The 24,689-nt window shown below is 43.0% G+C and overlaps 2 protein-coding genes across 2 annotated transcripts; both read left to right on the top strand.

The window, feature by feature from the left end:
- The first annotated feature begins 2,551 nt into the window (after positions 1-2,551).
- Positions 2,552-21,788, top strand: LOC311267053 (arf-GAP with dual PH domain-containing protein 1). Its single transcript, XM_084369870.1, has 11 exons — positions 2,552-3,116; positions 5,572-5,702; positions 6,253-6,344; positions 10,933-11,015; positions 11,115-11,227; positions 13,128-13,274; positions 13,836-13,919; positions 14,162-14,224; positions 17,510-17,581; positions 19,332-19,563; positions 20,698-21,788. Exons 1-11 carry the CDS (start codon positions 3,029-3,031, stop codon positions 20,724-20,726), a joined length of 1,134 nt encoding a protein of 377 aa, XP_084225996.1. The 5' UTR covers positions 2,552-3,028; the 3' UTR covers positions 20,727-21,788.
- A 1,504-nt stretch (positions 21,789-23,292) lies between these two features.
- uts2r4 (urotensin-2 receptor 4) lies at positions 23,293-24,363 on the top strand (the record flags this gene model as incomplete). The annotated part of the gene is made up of 1 exon (XM_084373740.1): positions 23,293-24,363. One exon carries the CDS (start codon positions 23,293-23,295, stop codon positions 24,361-24,363), a length of 1,071 nt encoding a protein of 356 aa, XP_084229866.1.
- Between the last annotated feature and the right edge of the window lie 326 nt (positions 24,364-24,689).

Here is a 24,689-nt window from a genome sequence, read left to right as displayed (position 1 = left end):
CAGACTCAAAGGCAGGGCCACAGACAGGGCATGATATGTCAGAAGCACCCAGCAAGACACATACTAATGGCCTGGACTTGCTGCCATTTAGTCCCTGTCATACACAGCCAGCTTCAAAATGCCACCAACTGCGTGCATATAAATCATCAGAGCGAGATAGACAGGGAGGAGATACAGTGTGCAGGTTTAGCTCCAAATTGTTGGTACAAATAAAGAGGAAATACACAACCACACACTGCACGTCAAAAGTGTGCCTTTAAAGAGAAGAAGAAGAAAAAAAGCCGCCATTTTTGTCACATTGCTGCCACTGCAGCAGTGCTTACATAGGCCTGCTGCAATATTTCCCCTTGAATAGTATGCTATTTATTTAGCTAATTAATTACACAAAGCTGCTGACAAAGATTTTGATGCCTTGTCTTTCATGTAAGAGGGTTCAACTTTCCAAGAATGAGCGTAGCACTTGCTGCAGGCGTGCTAACATTACCTGCAGCTACTGCAGGGGGCCTGGCAGAAGTGATGTTACGTCATGCATTCCTCTTCCTCGTTGGATATTTTATCTCTTTTGGTGATTGTTTAATCCGTCCCCTGTCCTGAAAATGGATTTATATCATCTTGCATTATCTTGGCGAAGAGTTTGGGTTAAAAACAAACTCTCCTAAGTGGAGAAACGTGTCACTATGCATTCACGTCAAGATGGTGGGCATGCACAGGAAGAACGCAGCCGGAAATGAATCAGGTTTTATCGTTTATATGGGACGACTTTTATTTTGTAGAGTTTATGGAAAGGTTTAAACTGATTAAGGTGTTTATGTGGATGCATTTGTATTCTGTTTGGGCTTTTTAAACTGATTCTGATCAGAATATTAGGCTCCATGTAAACGCAGCTACTGTGACTTGATGCAGGGATGACTTCTTACCTTAAAGATGTGCTTTCAGGTACCAAAATTTGGCACCAGTTGATTGAACATGAATCAGTACCCAACACTAGTAGAAGAAAATTAAGACAAAGAAAAGGGGAAGATAAAAAATGAGTGCGAGGAAGAGAAGAGACAAGTGATCCACACTACTTTTAATTCATAAATTCACTTTTTCTTCTTTAAAATGTCTGTAAAAATCACCCGACACAACACGTACAGGGTGAGTAGGAGGGATGATGTTCCCTCTCATCTCTCTGTAAAACACACACACACATTTTAACCTCAATCCAATAGGTGTCACCATCCTGCTGTCTGACAGTCGTTGGCATCCAGGACTCTGAAATTTGGCAGAGAGATGAGGGAGATTTAGGGACCGGGCTGTGACAGAATAGACAAGCTACTGTCTGCTGGATCGGTGTTGACAAATGAGCTCAGTAACGGGGGCATTAGCCTTTTGCTGTCACAGGGGAAATCCAGTACTGCAAAATGACATCCAACCCCAGTTGTTCTCTGACCGCCTCGAGCCGCTATCTGTCTCACTTAGGCAAACACGGCGAGGTAGTGAGTGGGACTTCACATATATTTTCTTTCAAATGGGAAACATATCGAGCTGCTGATCATTATTAGGATGTGATATCAGCCAAATGTTTAACCTGAGTTTGTTCTTCCTACCAGCCTGCGTATCTGACACTCTCCACACAGCTGAAAGGAGGGGAGACATTTGGTTAAAGGGCAGATATATTCAGGCTACAAAGATACAGCCACACCTGAACCACACACAACTAAACCCCCTAAATTCATTATAGGCAGAAAGGTGGTGAACTGTTGCCACCTACTGACCAAACATGGAGCCACAACACAGTCAGGGATGCAGTGGTAAATCTACACTTACATGTAAACCCATAAGTTTTATACATTTCAGAGGGTTTTATTGTACGTTTTGTTCCCCTATATGTAACACTGAAGTAAGAAATCATACATCACATAGCCAAAAGTGTGTGGACATCCACTTAAAGCATGTGAACAACTAAACAGTGCATCTATATGTGTTTTTCAACATGTCAGTGTAAAACTATGGGCATCAATATGCAGCTAGCACTGCCATTACTCCTCTGGAAAGGCTTTCCACAACCTGGCTGCAGGGATTTGCTTTTATTCATCCATAGGAGCATTAGTAAAGCTCGGTGACTGACGTAAGGCGACAAGGCCCGGCTCCCTGTCTGTGGTTCAGCTCGTCCAAAAGGTGTTGGATGGGACTGAGGTCAGGTTTTTCCACATTAAACTGACAAAACCATTTTATTTCAGACCTGGCTTTGTGTATGAAACTGAAAAGGGTTTTCACCAAACTGTTGCCACAAAGTTTGAAACACACCATTGTCTGAAATATAACTACAGGCTGTGACATTAAGAAAGGTGGCAGGGTCCGCCTCATGTAAAGTATGAAATTGTCCTTGGTCAGTTTGTTTATTCAGTCATGAAAACAAAGAGAGTTTGTTCATTTAGTCTGATTAAAATCTCTGCCCCAAAACTACAGAATGCACCTTTAACTAAAACACCTTAAAGAAGCCAGATGAGGTGAAGTGATCTGATTGGTCCTCTCTGGGCCCTTCAGACGCTCCGCCAGGTATGTGAGTGTGTTTGCATGCCGCCACCAAACCCAGAACAATGCGGAAAAGCAAGTTGGAACAACCTCCGCGCTTCGCTTCACTTCCTCAGTGTCGGGTTTCCTCCCCTTTCACACACCCTCCTCTCCGCGCACTGCAGTCCGGGACTGTGGCGGTGATTTTTGGGCTCCAGAGTTCGGCAGGACGCGCCTCACCGGGCCCCCCTCTGAAGGCTGTCAGCACCGTGGGCCCGCAGCAGAGGGAGAGGACAGAATGGACCTTTCTGTGAAAACTTTATGATTTGATTCCTCTTCCACGCACCTGAGGGCGCATACCTGTGCGGACTTGCCCGTTAGGTGGGACTCGAGAGGGGCAGTCGAGCCCGAGGAGACACACCTTGCCTGCCTGCTGCGCCCCCTCCACACCAGCACCACCCCACCCTCCTCCACCTCGCCCTCCTCTCTCTCTCCCAGAAAGCGAAGGGAATAAACCGATCCGAACACTGAAATGTCGGCAAATGAGAGAGCAACCCGGGCACTGAGAGAGATCCTGCAGCACCCTGGAAATGACGCTTGCGCAGACTGTGGCGCACCAGGTGAGATGGAACAAATGTCTTTAAGAGCGGTGAAATGTTTTTTTTTTTCTTTCTCTTGAGTTGTCGAGAAGTGACGCGAAGGAGGTGCGGAGTCTACCTGTGCCAACGTGGTGAGGTTAATCATTAAAGCGCACCATGCTCAGTGCGCTTTTTTCTTTTTCCATTCAGCCACTGCAGCCAAAAAGCAGGCTTACCTCCTGCTGCCTGATTTCTTTTAAACATAAAAGGAAATGCTCCACACAAACTCAGAGAGGAGAGCTTTCCTGGAGAGCTTGGAGGAAACAGTGAGCTGGAGCCTTTTGGTATTCAGTGGTGGAGAAGAAAGTTTCAGAGTTCAACAAGTCTTGACATGAAGGGTGCAGGCAACCACCTTCACCTGGTGCTTCCAGCCTCACTGTGGAGGTCTTTAAATGCTCACTTAAAGTGCAGATACTACAGTACACTGTCCTACAGGCGAGGCAGTAGAAGAAATGGAAGAAATGAATTAATGTTAAATTGGTTTAAGGTTTTCAGGCTACCACAAAATGCATAAGAACTATTTTTTAATAAACCTTTAAAGGGGCTCTGTGGGACTTTTGTGTTGTGCCGGAGGCCGGTCGACATTTTTCAACTAATGTTAGCTACTGTCGCTCTCTGTTGGTGGAGAGGAGACAAGGCACACGAGTTACATCCTCTGGACTGTCGCAGAAAATCTCACCAGAGTCCTTCGCAAAGAAATCCACAGTCCAGCGGCATTAAACAACTCAAACATATCGTCCACATGCTTGTAGTGGCAGCCGAGAGACGTGGAAGATCTTTGTTTTTTCATCACTTTCCAGTCTGCTCACGAAAGGGCCACAGGAGTGATTAAGACATATGCCTTGCTACAAATTGTTACCCTAGTAAGGTTAACCATTTACCCCAAAGAAATAAAACACAGATAAGACACATCAAAAAGTTATATTCTGGTCTTAACTCAGTTTTTTTTCCAAATACATCTCATGTTCAGTACATACATCACATCATGTCAGTGTGTCGCAATCAAATTGAGAAACCACTGAATCCAGCCCCGAGGCACCATGTCGCTGTCGCTGAGCAGATCAACAAAAATAATATCACTCCATCATTTCTTAATCGCTTAAATCTTTATTTATCTTAGGAAGGTTGACTGACTGCACAGCACACATACCTTTTTAATCCTCTACTGAGGAACTGCACTGGATTAGGTGCCCAGAGACAACTTTTTCTTTGCCACGTTCAAATATTCAGCCCCTCTGGTCACATTCTGGCACAGAGTCCTGTCATTTCCTCTTGTTCTCTATGATCAGAGACAAAAGAGTCACTTTGGAGAGTTGGCACAGGTATCTATGTGTGGGCTGCCTCATTTTATTCTGAAATCTCGTTGGCATTGTGAAACAATGATGCAGCAAAATAAACAAAAATAAGCGTGAATATTAAACAGCCAGGCACGTCTTATCCGTTGCTTTTGTTTTGAAAGTGAAATAAAGGCCCTTCGTGCTCAGGCACCTGAGATCGGTTGAGATAAGAACAAGGAAGAGTCTCGCACAAAAGCTCTGCTGTTTACTTGTGAGTCCAGAGTGTACGGCGGGAAGATAAGACAGGTGTGGTCGAAGCAAGGAGCAAAAACATTTCTCCAGATGCATTAACCTGGAAGATTTCTGGCCGGGACTGGTTTCCTTCCACCAAAGTAACTACTTTGTGTTGCCCTCAAGCAAAGTAAAGAACCTCAAACTGCTCCTGAAGAGGCAAAAACTCCAGTCCACACACTTCTGATGTGGGTGGTGTAGCTTCCTGGATAGGAAGGCGTTCAAAATCCTACTTTTAGCTTCCACAGTGTCAAAATAAGTCACTGTGTTGTGATGTCTCATCTCATTCGGTTGTTAATGGTCTGAAGGTTTTGGTCAACTGGCTGTTTTTTTTTTTTTTTAAATACGAGTTTTGCTGTCTTAATAAGACGGCTCCGAACATGTGTCACCCAACTTTTTAAAAGGTTGTGTGTTGTGAGAGGAATTGTCCACAGTCCTGAGATTGGTTTATCAACAGGACAATTTCCAGAAAATTAATTAAACTGTTTAACCTATAAGAACCCATTTTAGGACATTTAAAGTAGAAAATTTAAAGATTTTAGAAAATTTAATGTGGACATTTAAAGTGTCACCTTGACGAGGAAGGTCCACTACACCTGTCGATGGTTCTCTCCAATGATCATTTTGGGAGTCATTGGACATCGACCTATTTAGTTGTTAAGGTATGAAGATGTGTGACAAAAAAACAGTTGATAGATTAATTGAAAGAATCAGCTACAAGATAATCATGAGTCGCTGCTTTGATTCTTCGCCATACAAAATGCACTCAGCCCCTCAATCTTTCTATCCACTTGTCTCTATCCCTTCATACCCATCACTCCTTCTGTATCCTCATATCCATTTGTTCTCTACCATCTTCCTCTCTGCAGATCCCAACTGGGGCTCCTGCACTCTGGGGGTGTTCATCTGTCTGGCCTGCTCTGGGATCCACCGCAACATCCCCGACATCAGCAAGGTCAAGTCCTTGAGCCTCTCCCACTGGGAGGACCACGAGGTGCAGGTGAGACCACAGGAGCCGGCAGAAACCTCGACTTGTTTTATTTCTAGGAATCGTCTTATCAAACTCTCAGCAAGTTTTTCCCCCACCCTCCCTTATGAAAGTGTTTTATTTGCTCTGGTACATGATTTTACCAGTCCAAAGATGGATTTCTGATTCAACAACAAGAAGCATCATGACAAAAAAAAGTTTCCCCTCCTTCATTCTGAAACATTTATGTGGAAATAAATTAAAGTACACGTCAATTATTCCAAATGTTAGGACATCACGTTCCTGCCCAGCACATTTCACTGTGTTCCTGTAACTGTGCAGGGGAGTTCACAGAAAACCAAATAATAAATGATGTCGGTCAGTCTTTATCTAAAATATGTGTTGCATTCATAATCCCCACTCTCTGATTTATTACTTCATTGTCAGACTGATTAGGAGTCTTTATTCCTGCTGACTAATTCTCCTGTTAAGCACATTTCAACTGTAAAACTGTCAGCTGATGTGCCAAGACGTCGTGAATCCTTGAATGATCTGTCTCTGGTATGTCTGTGTGTGTTTTTAGTTCATGGCTCAGCACGGTAACGACCTGATGAAGAGCAAATATGAGGCCGCTGTTCCAGTCTACTACTACAAACCAACCCACAAAGACTGCCAGTGAGTAACCACAACAACAACACACACACACATTTAAATTTTTAACATTGTCTATGTAAAGTTGCATCGGAGGAGCGGAGGCTACGGGAGGGGGGGTGGCGGTAGTGCAGGTCGGTGAGGTGAGGGGGGCCTGGTTGTGGAGGGCTTTGTGAGTCAGGAAGAGGATTTTGTATTGGATCCATTGAGGGACAGGGAGCCAGTGGAGTTTCTGGAGGACGGGGGTGATGTGGTCACGGGTGCGGGTGAGCAGGCGAGCAGCAGAGTGCTGGACGTTATTGGAGTTAACCTAACTAAACTAAGAAATAAATTAAATCCAGTGGTTTGTCTTCAGGTGTTATTCCAGGGATGTTATCACTTCTGTCTCTTGAATTGTTTAACAGCTCCACTTTCAGGTTAAATAAAGAGTGAAGTAGGTGGATTTGGGAGGACAAGTGCCTTTATATCCTCCTCTGGAGGCAAGAAAGAAAGAACCATTATGTTGCTCATCGATGCTCATCTCAGTTGATTTTCTTAGTTCTCAAGTTTAAGTGGAACTAAGATTGAAAGCTTTTCCTCTGTAAGTGCATAGTTTCACAGATAAGCAGATTTTCTTAAGTGTCATGTGCTCTTCGCAGGTGCTCTTTCGCTTTTGAGATCTGTTTGAAATAATGCTTGCAAGGTTGAAAGCTTTGTCCTTCTCACACGCCGAGCAATAGAGACTCATACAGAGCTTTTGGAGATCATTCAGCTCTCCTTGTATTTCCGTTTTGAAATGCCTCAGTGTGAAATGCAGACATATTCAACCCCTGTGACATCGCTCCACAGGAGCACCTCCTGGCAGTGAGTCACACGTTCTTGGATAAATCTCTATTTTGGGAATTTTCCTCTTTTCTACCAGGCAGATTCGCTCAAGCTCGGTCAAGTTGTAGAGGAGGGATCGTTGGTTCTTGTTGTCGTTCCATAGATTATAAATGGATTGAAGTCTGGGCTGTGAATCTGCCATTTAAAGACTATTTTCACATTCTGGCTTTAGACCCATGATAGATAAACTGATAATCAGGATTATTTGTTGTATGTTGTTATTGTCGTCATCCTGTTGTGTGTCTTGTCTTGGTGCAAGCCCAACGTTCGTGTGTTGGTTGGACTGAATGCTCGGTATTTTTCCCTAATGAGTCCAGACAAGGAAACGACAGCTCCTCGTAGCTGCTTTAACTGTGGCCATTACCCAAAATGAGTTTTCGTCCTGAATACTGAAACGAGGGGTGCAGAGAATGTTAACAGCCTTCACCTCATCATCTTTATTAGCGATGATAAGGGAAGGTAGAGTGTGTGATGCCTTTTATTTGCATCAGTGAATTTACTGCATCAGTTTAGTCAGCACAGAGCGTTGATTAATAAAGTGAAAATACAGCGAGACAAGAGAGGAGAGCCGGGTGATCTTTATTCACCTGCGGTTTGAGGATTTTAAGTGTTTCAGACTCCGCTATCATCATTCCTGACGTGGAACATTACCTCGTTCTCAGCCTGAACCATTTCTTATTAACTGTTTGTTCACTCTTCAAGATTTTTCTTCTGGTCTCGAGCAGCTTTTGTTGCTTCTCTCAGTCTATGTTTTGAATATATTTTGTCTAACTCTTCTTCCAATGAAAACATGTTACATGTGTATGGAAAGTTGAAGAAATACTTTTCTCCCCAAACACCCGTAATACTCACGGTTTTCTCCTTTGATCATTTCAAAGTAATATTACAGAATAACCAGAGTGTCAGCTAATATCAATGCAGCTTGTGTGGACATGATTCTTCATCATCACTACTAGCTGCTCTTAGAGAAGCTGTCAATTAATCCACATACAATAGATCACATAAAACATTTTATTACATAAACTCACTCACCACTTGCACAATGTAGTGTGACGTATGTCAGTTTCACGGACCACGCCTCTTCACTTCCTGTCGACTCCAAACTTAATGATCACAGTGCTTTTTCATCCTTAAGTCAGTTACTTCACTTTTCACAGTCAGCTTTGTACAAATCATTAACAATATTAACCTTTCGTTTTTGTAAATAGTGTTTTTCATCATTTTTTAAAAACCCCTCAGTGTCTTAGAAAACTGTTAGCGACATTAGCTAGTCACCAGTTATCGACCCTGGATGATTATCGGGGGCCGATAGTCAGCTTTTTTCCAGTTATCTGTATTGATTTTTCTGTCGGATTGTCAATTAAATAGATAAAATGTAAAAATGTGCTTCCTTGGCACTGATGCGGCATCCTCTCACACAGTGTCCCACTCACAACACTATCTGATTGGTAACACAATTGGGAACACTGCAAAGTAACTAGTAACTAAATGTATCAAATAAATGCAGTTGAGAGGAAGTATAAAGTAGCAGAAAGTACTCAGTACAGTACCTGGAAATTGTACTTAAGAACAGAACTTGAGTAAATTGTATTAAGGTTTATTTCATCACTGGTTGTTCGAAATATTGGCAATTTAATTTTTATTGCAAATAGATCTCGATCCCAAATATCGGTTTTCAGTCTCCTTGATTTCTAATTATGGCCTCATTTTCCTGTCATGCTTGAATGCCAAAAACTAAAAGTGACTGACGTACACAGTCTCGCTAAACCAAGTAGTTACAATCACTTTACTCATAAAGTTGACAGTGCTTTCTTTATTTTAGCAGCCACCTAAACTAGCAGAATGGCTAACCTCGCTAGTGAGGCGATGAAAACTGCTACGAACACTAAAAACGAATGCTGAATACTGTTAATATGTACAACGCTAGTGTGACAAGTGAAGTAGGCTAAATAAAGGATGAAGGCACTGTGATCGTTAGGTTGGATGCAACGTGACTGTTGAGATTTGACAGGAAGTAAATAACTGTCACCTGATGTACGTTGTTAAAGTAGGTTAACTTAACAGTGCTGAAGTCTTATCATCAGTATGCTTATAAGAACTAGTTCCACGAAAGCAGTGTGCGTTTCACTGCTGATGAGAGGGAAGATACAGATTTTTGTCGACTGTCTGGCTGCTTCATGCTTTCTCCTGTCAACAAGTAGCTTCCAGATTACCTGCAGATAAAGGCTACTACGACTGTCTCACAGTGTTGATGTTACCCGGGCTTCACCGGGCAGCTCCCAGACAGGAATGTTTGGAATTGTATGAATGTGCAGCGGAGGAATTTTTGAGAAAAAAGAGAAAACCTTCTCATGTGGCATAAAATGATAAACACACAGTAAGCTGCCACAGTCACCCGACGTCTGATGATGTCTTTGCTTGTCAGTAAAATGTAGTGTTGAATGGAAGGAGCAGCTTACTGTATCTGTAAAAATGTGCCTGAGGACAGCAGAAATCCCCACGCCCTTATCACTCACTCACACACGCATACACGTCAATATAGCCAACAGGGCACTAAATTTCTCCACTATCTAAGAGGGGACCTCTGTTTCTGGTCATTTTGAATTAACAAAAATGAAATAGAATATTTTCTTTTAAGGTCTTTTGCCATAATATTACTTCAAAAGTGTTATTTATACACACATGTGGCACCTTCTTTAATCATTAGTAATACAGACCGGTGCAGAGGAAGGCGGGGGAGCGAGCGATGAAGCGCTTTGTCTCTCACTCCTCGTTCCTTCCAGGTTCAGTGGATGAAAAAGTAGCTGAGTCAGCCGGATTTGAACTTGATCCATTAAACTTTCAGCGGCCTTACGAGTCAAAGAAAGTTAATCTGCTGTAAGAGTCAAGTTACAACCTACACGTCTGACAGTGTTTTTGATCTTGAGTCAGTTTTGCTGTCAGTTAAAGGTAGGATTTCAAATGCGTTAGTTTAATATGTTTTCTTTTATAGGAATACTTGTGTCAGGTTAACCAGAACATGAAATGGGACCTGAGAGTTTCTGTAACACAGCCTGTTTTATGGCAGAACTTAAAGTCGCTAACACAATACCAGGACATAAACTTCAGTGGCTTTTGGGTCAGTTTGATGTTGACATTTTGGGTTCTCGATATGGCTACTTATTTTTTTCCTACCGGCTTTCTTTAGCACAACTGTAGGCCCGTTTTGAACAGCTGAAAGCAAATATTATCTACCAACTTTAAAATATTATGAAGAAGTATCACTATGAGGCAAATATTTCCAAACATATGTCTCATCTTCTTGTGATGTGAAAGTGTCTAAATTCCACTTATTAGCATTGTTTGCTGTTGGCTTATCAACTCGCTAACTTGATAATGAAACACAAATTTCAGTCTTCCAACCTACTGAGTGAGGAATAAGGCCGTCACAGAAGCATTATGATGGCCATTCCTCACTTTATTCCCTTGTAGGCTTCTCATTTTATACACTTGTACACGTTTTTGCTCTTACTTACTCAGGCGGTGTATTTCCCTAAGAAAACACAAGCATATTAACTTTAAACTACTTGAACAAAGATACTCGGTGGTCCTTCCACTCGTATTCTGCTTTGATGTTTCTGCCCTCACTATGCCACCCAGCCTCTTTCTCATCTACCACAAAGTACGCAAGACGTCTGTTAGACTTCTTTTACACGGCGCCTTTTACAAGCTCGCTCTATTGATGTTTCATCGGTTTGTGTGTGCTCAGGGTGCTGAGGGAGCAGTGGATTAGAGCGAAGTACGAGAGGAAGGAGTTCTCTGAACCTGGGAAGAACTTTATATATGAGGAAGGTGAGTGTGTGCGCACAGACACACACACACACACTAACTTGCATGCATGTACGACAACATATTCATGCTAATGAGCGACCTTTGCTGGTTTCCCTGAAGGAACTCGAGATGGCATGCTGATGAAGAGGGGGCGGGACAACGGGCAGTTCCTCAGCAGGCGATTCGTCCTCTCGGAGAGGGAGGGCACTCTGAAGTATTTCACCAAATATGACGTAAGCGGCAGCTTTTAATGAGACTTTTAATGGCCGCAAGCGGCTAAACACACTCTCTGTCTACACACACCCCTACACAAAACCATGCCTGCGAGATACCAGTAATGTACTGTAATTAGACAGCATCCTAGTTAGTTCACTTCCACCACGTGTGCAACACCCACACACACATGCATGAAACCACAACACAAATACCTTAATTAGAGAGCCCTTTAAAGACACAAACTGTTCTGCAGTCAACACCCCCACATTATGTGCTGCACGTACACACAGATAACTTTATAATCATACATATCTACCGAAAAGCCTACAAAATGTATCTGTACCTGCTGTCTCTGCTGCGTCTGAGCGTGCTCAGACAAGCTTAACCAGCAGCCTGTCCTCTCTGTCAGTGCGGCTGATTCACTAAGCTGTACACCACCCAAACCAATTAGAGCTGGAAGCACTGGGAGTACTTTGTTTGTCACAGTTAGCCAGCTCTGGGGAGGTGGGAATAATATTTATAAAGAGTAGAAAAAAGGCTGTCACTCTCATTTTTCAAATACGGATTTCCATTGTGTTTTCAACACATGTCTCGGTATACAAATGTCTTCTTACTGTGAAGGTGTCGTCCTGTTTTCCAGGACTGCTTATTACACCATTGCTTCATATTCTCCTGGTGACTGCTGTAGCAAAGACTAAAGCGAAAACGCCCTCATAAGTGTCGCTGACTGTCGCTCAGGTTTAGGCTTTAGGTTCGTAAAGCAGACTGGTTGACTAGCAGAAGGTGTGTGTGTGTGTGTGTGTGTGTGATATATTCAGGCTCAAGTTACAGTCTGACTCAAGTCCAACTCATTGCTTCTTAGCAGAAAGTCAGTACTCGTAATAACTTAATAGTGTTAAATCTAATCAGATGTCATGTGAGTATAGCTGTGTTTGTCATCCGTTAAAGTCAAGGGCAGGAGATACGTACAGGCACATATTCTGTACCCACTGATGCTTATTAAAATTCAAGTCAGGACAGATTAAAGCAGAGCAGGTTTGCTGGGATTAGCGTCGGTCTCAGACACGATGGTTATCAGTGATGCAGGCTGCAGATGTGTAGATAATAGCTCCCTTTTTATGGCTAGAAATATAAAAAATAAACAGCTCCGAGCCTTGATATCATATCCACACTTTGTTTTTTTCTGGCTAAGTTGCAGCCAAAACTTTTTTTAAAAAACAAGCTTTATTATCATGACTGTTCAAAGCCATGAAATCAGGAGGAGGTTTATTAATTGGTCCTGGTCTACTAATTTATTATTGATTATTTTACTTTGTAAAGGTCCAGTGTGTACTGACAGAAATGGACTATAGTATTCATAACATCCCGAGGAATAGTGCAGGAGCCAATTTTAAGTTTATACCCAGCAAATCAAACTTTTTTGGGCGTTTGTGTCTTTCACATTTTTAACAATTTTAGCAACCACCTTAGGGTAAGGGTAAGATGAGGTGTATTCAGTTGGTTGCAGTCCTCAACCTCACCACTGGATACCACTTAATCCTACACACTGGAGCTTTAAACAGTTATATCTAAAAATTAAAAGGTTATCAAGGTAAAAATTCAGCCTGACAAAAACACATACGAAAAATAAACCTCAAAAAGAATAAAATAAATGATCAGATTTTTTTTAATTAAGCTTGTACTGTAGCACTTTGAGATTGCTTAAATGTAAAGTGCATTATAAATAAAATGTATTATTATTAGCTATCTCGTACACGTTACCCAACAGTCGTTCCACTGATTAACTGCAAACAAGTGTGGATTTAAACTCAGATTAAAAGTAATTAGACTTGGATTGATGGACAGTCTGAAGTTACATTTAACACAACAACAAACACAGACAACCCTCCTGCTCTCTGTTTCCTCCCTCTCGTGCAGGCTAAGGAGCCCAAAGCGGTCATCAAGCTGGACACCATGAACGCAACCTTCCAGCCGGAGAAGATAGGAAACCCCAACGGTCTGCAGATCACCTACCTCAAAGACTACAGCACCCGCAACATGTTTGTCTACCATGACAGCGGCAAGGTCTGTCTGTGTGTGTGTGTGTGGTGATCAGTGCATGTAGCAGCATTTTTACTGATGTTAACCAACATAAATTGCAGCTCACATGGGAAATGTATCATCCATCGCGTTAAGCGCTGAAGCTACCTGTTTGTGTTGCTGTGGGCGAGTCTCCAAACCTTTTCAAAACCATCTGTACCAATTTTCCGCCGGCTGCGGGAATCCAGTAACAGATGACATTCAAGCTGCACATCAATCATTCTGTTTTTTTATTTATGAATATTGAAATATATGGATCAGTCAGGTGTTATTTTTTTTCAAACATCTGAGACTTAAGAGTCGGCTGCAGAACAGGATCAAAATCATGTAATAATTTTCTGATTTAAAATGTTCTTTCAGCTGCACTTTAATGTCCCAAGCCGACGGACTTGCACACTTTAAACTATGTTTCTCTGCAAATATCATTGCTGGCTGTGTCAGAGCGGTATTATAGAATGAAAGAGGGAGGTAAAAATTAAAAAAAAAACAAAGGACTAACTCATTTCCTCACCCTCTTCTCTCTCTCTCTTCATCTGTGTCCATTAGGAGATCGTAGACTGGCTGAACTCGATTCGTGCGGTTCAGCTTCATTATCTAAAAGTGGCCTTTCCTGGGGCGACCGACACTGAGGTGAGCACACACGACCACACATGCACACAACTACTTTTATGTAAGTGGTATTTGAAAAAGGACACCTACTGTTGACGATTGCTGATTTTTATGTGAGATAATTAAGGCTGAGGTGGCCAGAACTCCATTTCCGGAAATGTTGGCCACCATTTTTTTCCCAAAAATGGATCTTCAGCACTTCAACCCTTCGTATCCTCATGGTGTGAATGTTAATCCCCTGGCTTTACTTGCTTTTTTTCCAGCTGCTACCCAGACTTACCCGGAACTTTCTAAAGGAAGGATACATGGAAAAGACGGGTCCCAGGGCAAGTAACACACACACACACACACACACACACACACACACAGCTACATAAACACTGTGAACCTTTATTTTGAAAATATGCACACTTTTCTTCTCTGTCTTCATTCCCTCATGTGCTTCTCCCAGTGCAAAAGTTGGCTCTTACAATAACAGTAACAAGCACACAAGGTGATATTTTCATAAATCAGTAAATGCAGCTCTTTGTGTATTAATAATCACTCTGAGGATGTCAGAGCTAGTACGAAAAAATTAAGTGGACAGCAGTAAATTGAACTTAATTTGTGAGATTTGCATTAGTCAGTTAAGTCAATTTAAAACTGCTTTCACGGGATAAATACCTGAGGGTGTTGATTATTTGTAGTAATTAAGGAGATCAGCAGTAATAACAGGAAAAGTGTCCTTTTAAGATAAATTTCCTGCTCAAATTACCAACCATAGTTTCCGAAAGCTGTGATTCTACTCCTGCGTTGAATCAGTACTTATTTCAATAATAACAATTTTAACCTTTTCATAAAATGGTGCAGATAGTAGTCAGAGCAGCAACTTTAAACTTTATAATTGTCTTAATAATTATAATGTAATATTCAAGTATTTCTTCGTTAGCCTACAATCACCTAAAAACTAAGAATCATTGTGTTTTCATTAACTTGAAATGAGCCTTTTATATCTACAGATCTACATTTTTGCATTTTTAGCGGGATATTCACATGATCACAATCTGCAACTAAATCTTACACACTGACCCTTAAAGTTTTACTTGATTAGAAAGTGACAAAACTTGATGTTATATGACTGAATAGACCAGCAGTGGTTTCATTCTCCGATGCAAATGTGTCACAAAACAGAGATGGGTCACTTGTGAACGAGCTGTATTGATGTTTTTTTCTGATGAACAGCATCTTAGTTTGGCAAATCACATGCTGCCCAGTTACTGTTACAATGTGCATAACTTAAAAACCTAACATAACTTTAAAAAAACAAAAAAACTAAGCAGAAACACATACTTTCCATTCTGCACTAAGACATGAACAAGCAAGCAAAAAAGTGGAAACTCCAGTCCAGTTTTCACTTCCCCCATAGTCAGATTCTAGTGCCGGTCAGGTGTCAGGGCTTGTTCACAACGGGAATGCCAAGCCTGGTTGAGCTGAGACCTGCCATAGATAACTACAACAGAGACTACAGTGGCGCTGATCTGGTGATCTGCTGCCCCCTATTTGTTTTGAGTGACCCTCGACAGGTGGCCAATCTCTACACACTACAGCTTCGGAAGATTATTATGATCTGATGATTCTGAGTTTCAGAAAAAAAATCCATTGAACTAGTTGGACACTAGCTTCCTCCTCAAACCTCCTCACAGCTCCCCATCTCCTTCTTTAATGTAAGAGGAGCTGGGCTACGAGGTCAACCAGCCCACCTGTCAGCGTGGCTGCTTTCCACTGCTGCACGACAGGCTGACTGACAGCTGAGAGGTCCTACCCGCCCGCCGCAGCGTCCACCCGTCTGTCACTCCGTCTGAGAGCAGGAATAAAAGGCTTCCTGCTGAGGATCCACTTAATCCTCAGGTGTCGGAAACCTCAAACACATGCAGAAACACAGACGTGCGTCTGGATTAAGCGAACACACAAAGAGGCATTTGTACATATCCATGCAGTCATGCACTGTTGAACCGACACCTTTGTATTAGCATATTTACACACAATGCGGGTGCTTGAAACACCTACACAGGCAAGAAAACCTGATCCTCGGCAACACAACCGGTTGTGTATTCAGACGCACGCAGACTCTCCGTTTAATCTCCGTCTGTCAGGCTGAGAGATGAAAGGCCTCGCTAACCTGCTCTGTTGGGGCTGATTTGCTAAATGAGTGTCGTAATTCATTTCCCTCACATACGTGGGAGACATATTTGTGGAGGGGGGGAGTCACGAGCGAATTGAGAAGGGAACAGTCTGTTGTTCAGCCTTACACCACGACGAGAATATCAAACACCTCCGTGAGGACGGTTTGGCAGCAGTCGGGGAACCTGAAAAGAGCCGGAGCCGCTCGCGCCCTTCAATAAACCCTCCGAAGGTGTTCGTGTTCTTCTGTTGCTGCTTTTCAATGTGATGATTTTTCACTCGACTCATGAAGACGTTCAACCGTGACTGTGTCAAGAGTTTTATGAAAGTGGTGCCGTAAGCACTCAGACGGGGCTGCCAAAGGAAAAAAACTGTTTTAGTATGAGGCACTAACAGAGAACCATGAGACAAATGCCTTTACAAAGCCCGAGATCAGGGTTGAAGCTCTCACTCTCACGGTCAAACGTCAGTTACAGGAGGACGCACCACAATACTGATTCTTAGACAGGAAAGTATTCTAGACAAAGACCGTCCTGACAAAAAATAGGCTGCGAAGAGATTCAGGGTCAGTTAAGAAAAGATAAATGAAACAGCGGCCCACACTCGTCCTCTGCTCTCGAGGTTTCCATCTAGTTTCAGTATTTTAGTTTGGTTGGGATTAACTTTTCTCCTGTGTCTTTTTCCAATCTTTAAGCTCCATGCCCTCCACGTTGCTTTGTGTCCTGTGTTGTTTTTCTTTTTGCCTTGTTGTATTTTAAGAAGCCCCTCGGCCAGAGGACCGCTGAGGAAAAACAGCCTTTTGGCTAATTCTGGCATTTTTACTCGTGTGTTCCCGTATGTTTTATTCATTTGCACCGTCTCCTCTCAAACAAACTAAACTTAACGTTGAGTTTCTCAGGAGGACTTGCTGCTTTTTTAAGAAAAAATATATCACTGTAAATGTAATGTTTTTGGGTTTTTGTTCAGCCTCAGAATCGAGTTTTAAATCAATGTTTTTAATCACAGCGGTCCCAGAGACACCGCCGTCCAACCCCCTTGCCAGGTTTACAAGCGTCTTTGTCTTGAGACGGTTGAGAAAACGTGAAAAAAACGTCACGGTTGAAAGAAACACACCAACTGAGCTGGTTAAATAAGAAATAACAAACAGAGCTAAGTTTCAGCCGAGGACATGCTCAACCCCAGACCAAACAAGAGATTGAACCAATAATTGCTGATCATTAGTTGCAGCCGGAGCCGCTTTAATAATTTACACTGTTAGATAAAGTGTCAGGAAAATCTGGTGTATGAATATTTAATACAAAAGAGTCAATTCAAGAGCAGAGTGTGAATCACTTGTTCATTAAAAAACCCGACAGACACCAGCACAATGCTGCTCTGTGTCCGTATACAGTGCTGCTCTTCTCCCATCGCCTCGTGTCTTACTGCTTCTGTCAACCTGTTTGTCTCCGCAGCAAACGGAGGGCTTTAAGAAGCGCTGGTTCACTCTGGACCACAGGCGACTCATGTACTTCAAAGATCCGCTGGTATGGCACCTTCACACACACCTACACGCATCAGGCCGACTTCAGTACAGGCGTCAGTTTGTATTTTAAGCCGGTGGTTGATCCCTTGATCGCAGCCTCCCGACAGCGGTGGCTTGATGGGTTTCATGTTTTCTGAAAAGAAATAAATGAGCAGCGTGCAGAGTGGGAGCAGGAGGTTCACTTCCATCAGGCAAATTAGTTTAAGTCGACAATGTCGGGGATATGAAGCCATAACTCAGCGGGGGAGAGGTTGATACAAGGTACTTTCATTCGTACGTAATGTTATTATACATATGGCATGCGTTGCCATGACAGCATAGTATGGATTGCCTCAAAGAGAAGTGACACGCTAACCTTCTCTCTGTAATCTACACTCGACGCTTCTTCAAACATCTCTGTGTGCAAACTTGCACCTACTTTATCTGAAGTCAGTGTTTGAAAGGTTGCGAAAGTGAGCTTCGGAGTCGCTGAGTGATGAGAGAGGAGTTTTTTTCTTCCAGAGGTTATCACAGTGACTCGTGGAGAGAGGGGGCCCGATCCAGATTTCCCAAGACTCGGCTAAATACGCATCAGATGGCCAGATTTAGCTCAGCTTTGCCGCTGACGTAAGAGTTCAATGGAGAGGTGCAATAATTATAGGTGCTAAGTGACTGAAATGTCCGACGTCCCCTGAGAGAGCTAGACGAGAAAAACTGGTAGATGAAAGGAGGAGGAAGTCTAGTGAAGTGGCGTGTGGACTGGGAATATGTGGAGGAAGCTCAAAGCGAGTGTAACGTGATCACTTGGATGATGACTAAATTATGCATGTGTTAGATGTTGTGTAGACAATGGTTCACTTGTTCACACTCTGCTAACAATAGAGTGAGATGTTTTTGAGTCGTGTCGGCTTTGGGTTACAGCCGGATCAGTTTGGCAGCTGATAAACCAAAATTAAAATTTTGGCCCGGTCGTCACCGAAGCGATTACAGTTCATCCTGAGGGGAACATTCACGTCTGTAGAGCTGCAGGTCGAGCAGTCAGTCAGGCACAAAGACGATTATTCTGACAAACTGATCTTTCCAGTTGTTTTCCACGTGGAGGAATGAATATCTGCTGCTCTTCTCTGTCACAGATGTTAGTTTATGCACGAGTTCCCTGGTGAGGTCACTGGGGAAACGATTAAGGGTGATGCCGGCGTTAATAATGTAAAAGTATCATAACAGTAGTTTTTAGACACTGCAATGCAGAAATGCTACATGATGCTGATGTCTTTAAATGTGAAGACACATTTCACTGTCTATAAAAAATGATGCCACTATCACGCAGGAGGAAAAGTCAGGTCAGGAGATCAGCTCAGCCAATACTGTTCTTCCTGCTGTTACCATGGATGTGATGGAAATCTGTCCAGTAGCTGTTGAGATATCTAAGTTTGGACAAGAGTGGTGGACCGACAGAGTAGAAAGATGTAAGAAGACAGACGTTGCCATCCTGAGAGCCAGGCTGCGAGCATCAGAGTAGCATTAAACGTTTTGTCACAGGCACGTTCAGCTGATTGTTCCTCTCGTGTGTACTCAGATTATGACCGAACTGAATGACCCAAACTGTTACTATTACTGTGTCATTATGGCATTTGTTCATTCTGTATTTGAAACAAAAACATAATTTCTTTACTCATCAGATTTATTCCTTTTGCTTAAGATTACAGTGGTGAGAGAGAGTTTCCACAGAAACTCAGTGACCTCCTTGTCTTTCCTCCTCCCTCTGTTTGAAGGATGCCTTCGCCAAAGGTGAGGTGTTCCTGGGCAACAAGGACCACGGATACAACGCCTACCCCGGCTTGCCTGCCGGCACCCACTGCAACGGCGCCTGGCAACACGGCATCACCATAGAAACGCCCGACCGCTGCTTCCTGTTTACTTGTGAGACGGAGAGCGACCAGCAGGATTGGCTGAAGCACTTCACTGACGTCATGAGCGCTCCGATGTCCCCTCAGGAGTACACAAGTGAGAACTGGGAACTTTTGATTAGTCATTAAAGATGAGCAACTGTAGTTAAGGGAGGATGGGATTTTTTTCTTTTTTTTTTTTGCAGAAAGCCAACAGTCAAAATGTACTATTTAAAAATCAATTTACATCGCTGCGACTCACAGGTAGTTGTAAATGTCTTCTACCAAGACTACCAGTGTCTGAAACTGCTCCATGGTGAGCTGTGAATCGAGATTTTGGACATTCATCGTTGTTTTTTTGTCATCGCTGACAGATCTGGAGTCGCACAACGTACATTTTTGTATCAGAGGATAAATGCAGTGTGAGCTGGATAGGTCCTTTTCTTTATAAACAGATATCTGCATATGAGCGCAGAATCTGCAGGCAAGAGACTTTGCTATTGGAAGGATTCTGGTGTCCACTTGCAGTCCTAGTACTATTGTCCAATCGCATTTGAGCAGACGCAGATTTTTATTTGCTTCCTTTAAAAAGAACCTGCATTCATATGTCAAGTCCAACTCCATTCTTGTGTCTCAAGTTGCCAACTGGACCGGACTGTAATACAGAATAGGAAGTCTTGGCCCAGATATCCGTTGGTTTCACCAGAAGACCGGAAACACTGTCAGTTGCCCTAGAGACAAAATTGTTGTTAGATGATAGCAATGGGCTCTGAGATGATAGAAGAAGAAGAAGAAGAAGAAGGCTGAGGCTGATATTCTGCTAATACTTGTGGAGAGATTTCTCTCCGAACCACAAATGTCAACCTTCTAGTGGTGCTACAGAAAGCCATCGCCTATGTCTGAACAAAATGTCACAGCAATCCATCCCACAGTTCTTAAGATATTTCACTCTGGTGGCTAAATAGACCAACCAAAACCAAAACCCAAAAACGGTTCCACTCGAGCGGCCGAACACCTGAACTCTCTGCTGTTTGATAAATGTGTTAAAGAGGATCCAATAATGTTCTTATTAACTGCAATAAAGGAGCACACTTTGTATTTGTATGATAATGTCGGCGCAATAATCACAAGTTGATGTTAAAAGGGCAAATTACTGCAAATGAACGAAACACTTGTATTAGTCACACATAGTGATTCGTCTGTGTGGGTGCGAGAGCTTTATTTCTAACTCCGGACTTTGATTTGTTTTCAGTGGAGGCCTTGTTCAAGCACAGGCCTTGATGGACACAGACGCCTGAGGGACCGTCTCCTCCTCTTCTCTCAGCCCGTCACCAACCTGACACAAGACCCACCAGCATCCGTTCTGCCGCCGACTCCCTCAGTGATTTTTGGGGAAATTGTTGCAAAGTCTTCATCAGTAATGTGGTCAGACTGGTCCCAAAGGTACTTATCGCTGTTAAAAAGGTAAACATGAGGACTAAGGCAATATTAATTGGTAAATTTAAGAAAAATATCTGTACATGGGTAATCAATAATATGTGTAAATTCCTTCCGGTGGATTGATTTTTTTTTTTTTGTTATCATGATAAAATAATGAGGTTGGAATTTAAACTCATTAGATTCAATGTGAGATTCAAGGAAAAGGCATTTTTTAAGGTGCCTCAGTCCTCTTAAGTATTTTATATCCAAGTGTGATGTGATAATTCGGTAATACTAACACTAATAATAAGTCAAACCGGTACAATTGACAGAAAATAAAATGTATCTGTGGATTCAGATTCCTTTTTTTAAATAAAAGTAATATTATTCATCAGTTGTTTTATGTAAACTTTGTAACTACTCCAGTGCAGCCCGCTTCATGAGCTGCAGCTGCACCACACAGCAATATCTTCAGAAACACTACACGTACAGTTTATATCATTATTTTTCTTTTAAGATTCAGCACATTGCATACTTTAAAGGACATTTTGCGAATGCATTGGGATAGAAAAGCTGGAAATACTGCGAGTCATTAGATGGTGTGACAGCACCTCCATGTGGCGCACAGTAAACACACACAAGTCTGTGTGAAAACAAACAATAACTCCAGTAATAAATTATCATTTCCTCTTTTTATAGATATATAGCCTTTTGTTATATTTTTACTTTTTTATTGTTGTTTGCCTTTTCTGTGTTTTGGTCAAAGAGGTAATCTAAGTATTGATTTGGTGTCACTTTTTTTTTTTTTTTTTTAAATAAAGGTATTTCGATGCTTGTCCATAGCTTACTGCCATAGCTTATGCAATTATCAATGATCACTAATAAAAAAATATCTCCTTTGGAAGTTGTCAAGGAATCTCTGTACAGATCTGTGTGTTTTTTTAAATAGTCACACTTATTGAATATTATCATTGTCTTCATACTGAGGGCGAGTTATTCCTGAACTGGGCTCCGAACTGAGCTCATCATGTCTCTAAATATGATCTGATTTCCTTCAACGTTATCTTAAAATCCAATGCGCTGCCAACTTGGATTTAATGCAGAGCCAGAAATCATCCAGAAAAATAAAAGTTTAGACTGTTAAAATATTCAGAGCATGAAGTGTAAAGTTTGCCTCAACTCAGCTGCTGAATAATTCAGAGAGAAAACAAGTGTATTCCTTTTTTTTAAGCATAAAAAGCAGCATGTAATTTGCAGGTTACGCCTCTAAAATGAGCCGAAATTAATAATTATGCTCCTTCTTCTTCATTATGTTTGGCTGCTGTGCCTCGGCATGTATGTGCGTTTGTGGACGACCACCCCTGCCAGGGGAACCGGTGTCACAACACTACACACCAGCAGCTTGAGGCCAGAGAGGAATACCTCATAAATCTATAGGCCCATGCTAGTTTTTCACCCTAGTGAGAAGGAGTGAGGACAGAGGAGAGAAAGAGGAGGGAGAGGACTGTGACCAGGAGAACACAGACACAACACTGAAAACAGGGAGAGGCTGACTGTTCATCTGCCATGCATCACACCGCTTCAGCATGGACCGTTTGGATAAAGGTCTCAGAAGACTAGACAACGTTTGACTGGATGTAAAGCTGTTGATTCAAACCTACTTCAAAAATCAAATCAAATCTTGACATGGGAGAGTGGATTTTTTTCTCTCCTGTATTAAAGGGGACATCATGACTCCCCGTAAGGAGACTCTCCTTGGAAATGTCACCGACTGAAGTCTTGATCAAGCACTCTTCGGCTCTGTGGGAGTTTCCTATCAGAGATTTTGGAAGTTGAAAGGCAGTGTCCTGACTCACTGTGCCACTCTGCTGCTCCCAAATGACCCTTGACAGATCTACTTCAGCCCGAAGCCCAACAGAGATATCCCTGTACTCTGATACTAAGAGTGTCTCTCACGTCTGAGGCTTCTCGAAAGCTTAAATCTTTCCCGGAGGCTTTTTACGCTGTCAATTTTTGAGAAATATGGGATCACGGCTGTGTGGAGGACCTTATTTTGGGGGATGAGAGCTGCAAGCCGCAGGCAGCCGCGCAGTAACTGAAGCTGCTGGCCATGTCAGAGGTCTGCTTACATCTTCTCTGTGGATTAATACAGTTTTTCTGGTCATCCCTGCATCTCACTGATGCTACATCTTGGATTTAGCTCCAACAATTTACAGGTTTTAACATGTAACATTTGTTTTCACCTGGACTGTGTCGCATATCTTTCTAAAAATGACTCTCATTACAACTTCAGTCTGTGTGTCGCCTCACTACCTGACTTTGAAAGCTTTTTCCGATTAAAACTAAGAGCCGACTGCCATAAATCTCTGTGTAACTCCACTCTTAAGCATTAGAGCCTGACCTCTGACCTTTGCTCTGTAAACCTGCAATGAACTGCACTCCTAATGCCACCATCACTCCACAGCTGGGACTTGTCCTGAGCCCAGGAGCTGAAGATGGAGGATCCCAAGAGAGTGGTGGTGGTGGCGGCGGTGGTGGCCTCTGGGTGACATCCCTGCTCGGCGCCACGCTGATGATCATGTGCGCCATGGGCGTGGCAGGCAACACGTACACGCTCATCGTGACGCGCTCGGCCGCTTTGCGCCGCACAGGTTCCATGTACGTTTACATCATCAATCTGGCGTTTGCTGACCTGCTCTACCTCTCCACCATCCCCTTCGTGGTCTGCACCTACTTCGCCCACGACTGGCTGTTCGGCGAGGCCGGCTGTCGCATCCTCCTGAGTCTCGACCTCCTCACCATGCACGCCAGCGTCTTCATTTTGGTCGCCATGAGCCTTGAACGCTACCGTGCCGTTGCTAGGCCCTTCAGCGCGCACAGGTCGTCGTCCCGCAGACGGCGGTTCGTGGCGGGGACTATCTGGGGGATAGCGTTCGTGCTAACCCTTCCCATGATGGTGATGATCAGACTCAGGGTGGGCAAACCAACCGCGGCTGGTTTGGTTAAGAGGATCTGCTTCCCTACATGGACCCCCGAGGCCTTCAAGGCGTATATCACCGTCCTGTTTCTTACAAGTGTTTTAGTCCCTGGACTGGTGATCGTCGGGCTGTATGTGGGGCTAGCCAGGCGCTACTGGGCAGCGCAGGCCAGCCTAGGAGGAAGCAGCCGCTCTGCCAGGCGGAGAGGACTCAAACAAAAGGTCATATCGATGATCTTTAGCATCGTGGTGGCCTACTGGGCGTGTTTCTTGCCTTTCTGGGGATGGCAGCTCGCCAAACTGTTCTCTCCAGAGTCCCTCAAAGCTTTGTCTCCAGCTGCTCATAATTACGTGAACTTCTTCGTCACGTGTCTCACCTACGGGAACAGCTGCATCAATCCATTTCTTTACACTCTTCTGACCCGGAACTATAAAGACTACTTGGCGCAGAAAGGTCAGTCCGTGGGTTCGAGCAGGGCCGACCCCGGGTCAGTAATGACGACGCCGCTGCAGGAACTTTAGCAGATGAATAAGTGATCACTTGAGCACACTTCAGTATGAGGGAGAATTTTTGTTTTAGTAATTTTGTACAAAAAACACACATTTGTGAGACACTTGTTATCTGAAGTAGCACTTTTCTACAAACTTTCAGTGTGATGCTTCACATTTCCAGCTCGTTTATCAGAGCTGCTGAGGATTCAGAGAAATTGAGAACAGCAGGTGGGTGTTTGCGAACATGAAAGTGATTAGCATTTGCAAGTCTTCTGGGAGGAGGACAAACAGCACTTGGATTATTCGATTTGTGTTCTGAATTGTGTTTTCTGACTTTAATCCCCACATGTTAAAAC

The sequence above is a fragment of the Pagrus pagrus genome (genome assembly GCF_965226575.1).
Source record: "Pagrus pagrus genome assembly, chromosome: 2".
Lineage (NCBI taxonomy): Eukaryota > Metazoa > Chordata > Actinopteri > Spariformes > Sparidae > Pagrus > Pagrus pagrus.
Note: the sequence above shows the minus strand (reverse complement) of the source record. Positions and strands in the feature narration are given on the sequence as shown.

Coding starts and splice junctions, on each gene's coding strand:
- LOC311267053 (XM_084369870.1), top strand. CDS start 3,029: ATGTCGGCAAATGAGAGAGCAACCCGGGCACTGAGAGAGATCCTGCAG. Junction 13,275..13,835: donor TCTACCATGACAGCGGCAAG/GTCTGTCTGTGT, acceptor TGTGTCCATTAG/GAGATCGTAGACTGGCTGAA. Junction 14,225..17,509: donor TGGAAAAGACGGGTCCCAGG/GCAAGTAACACA, acceptor TTGTCTCCGCAG/CAAACGGAGGGCTTTAAGAA.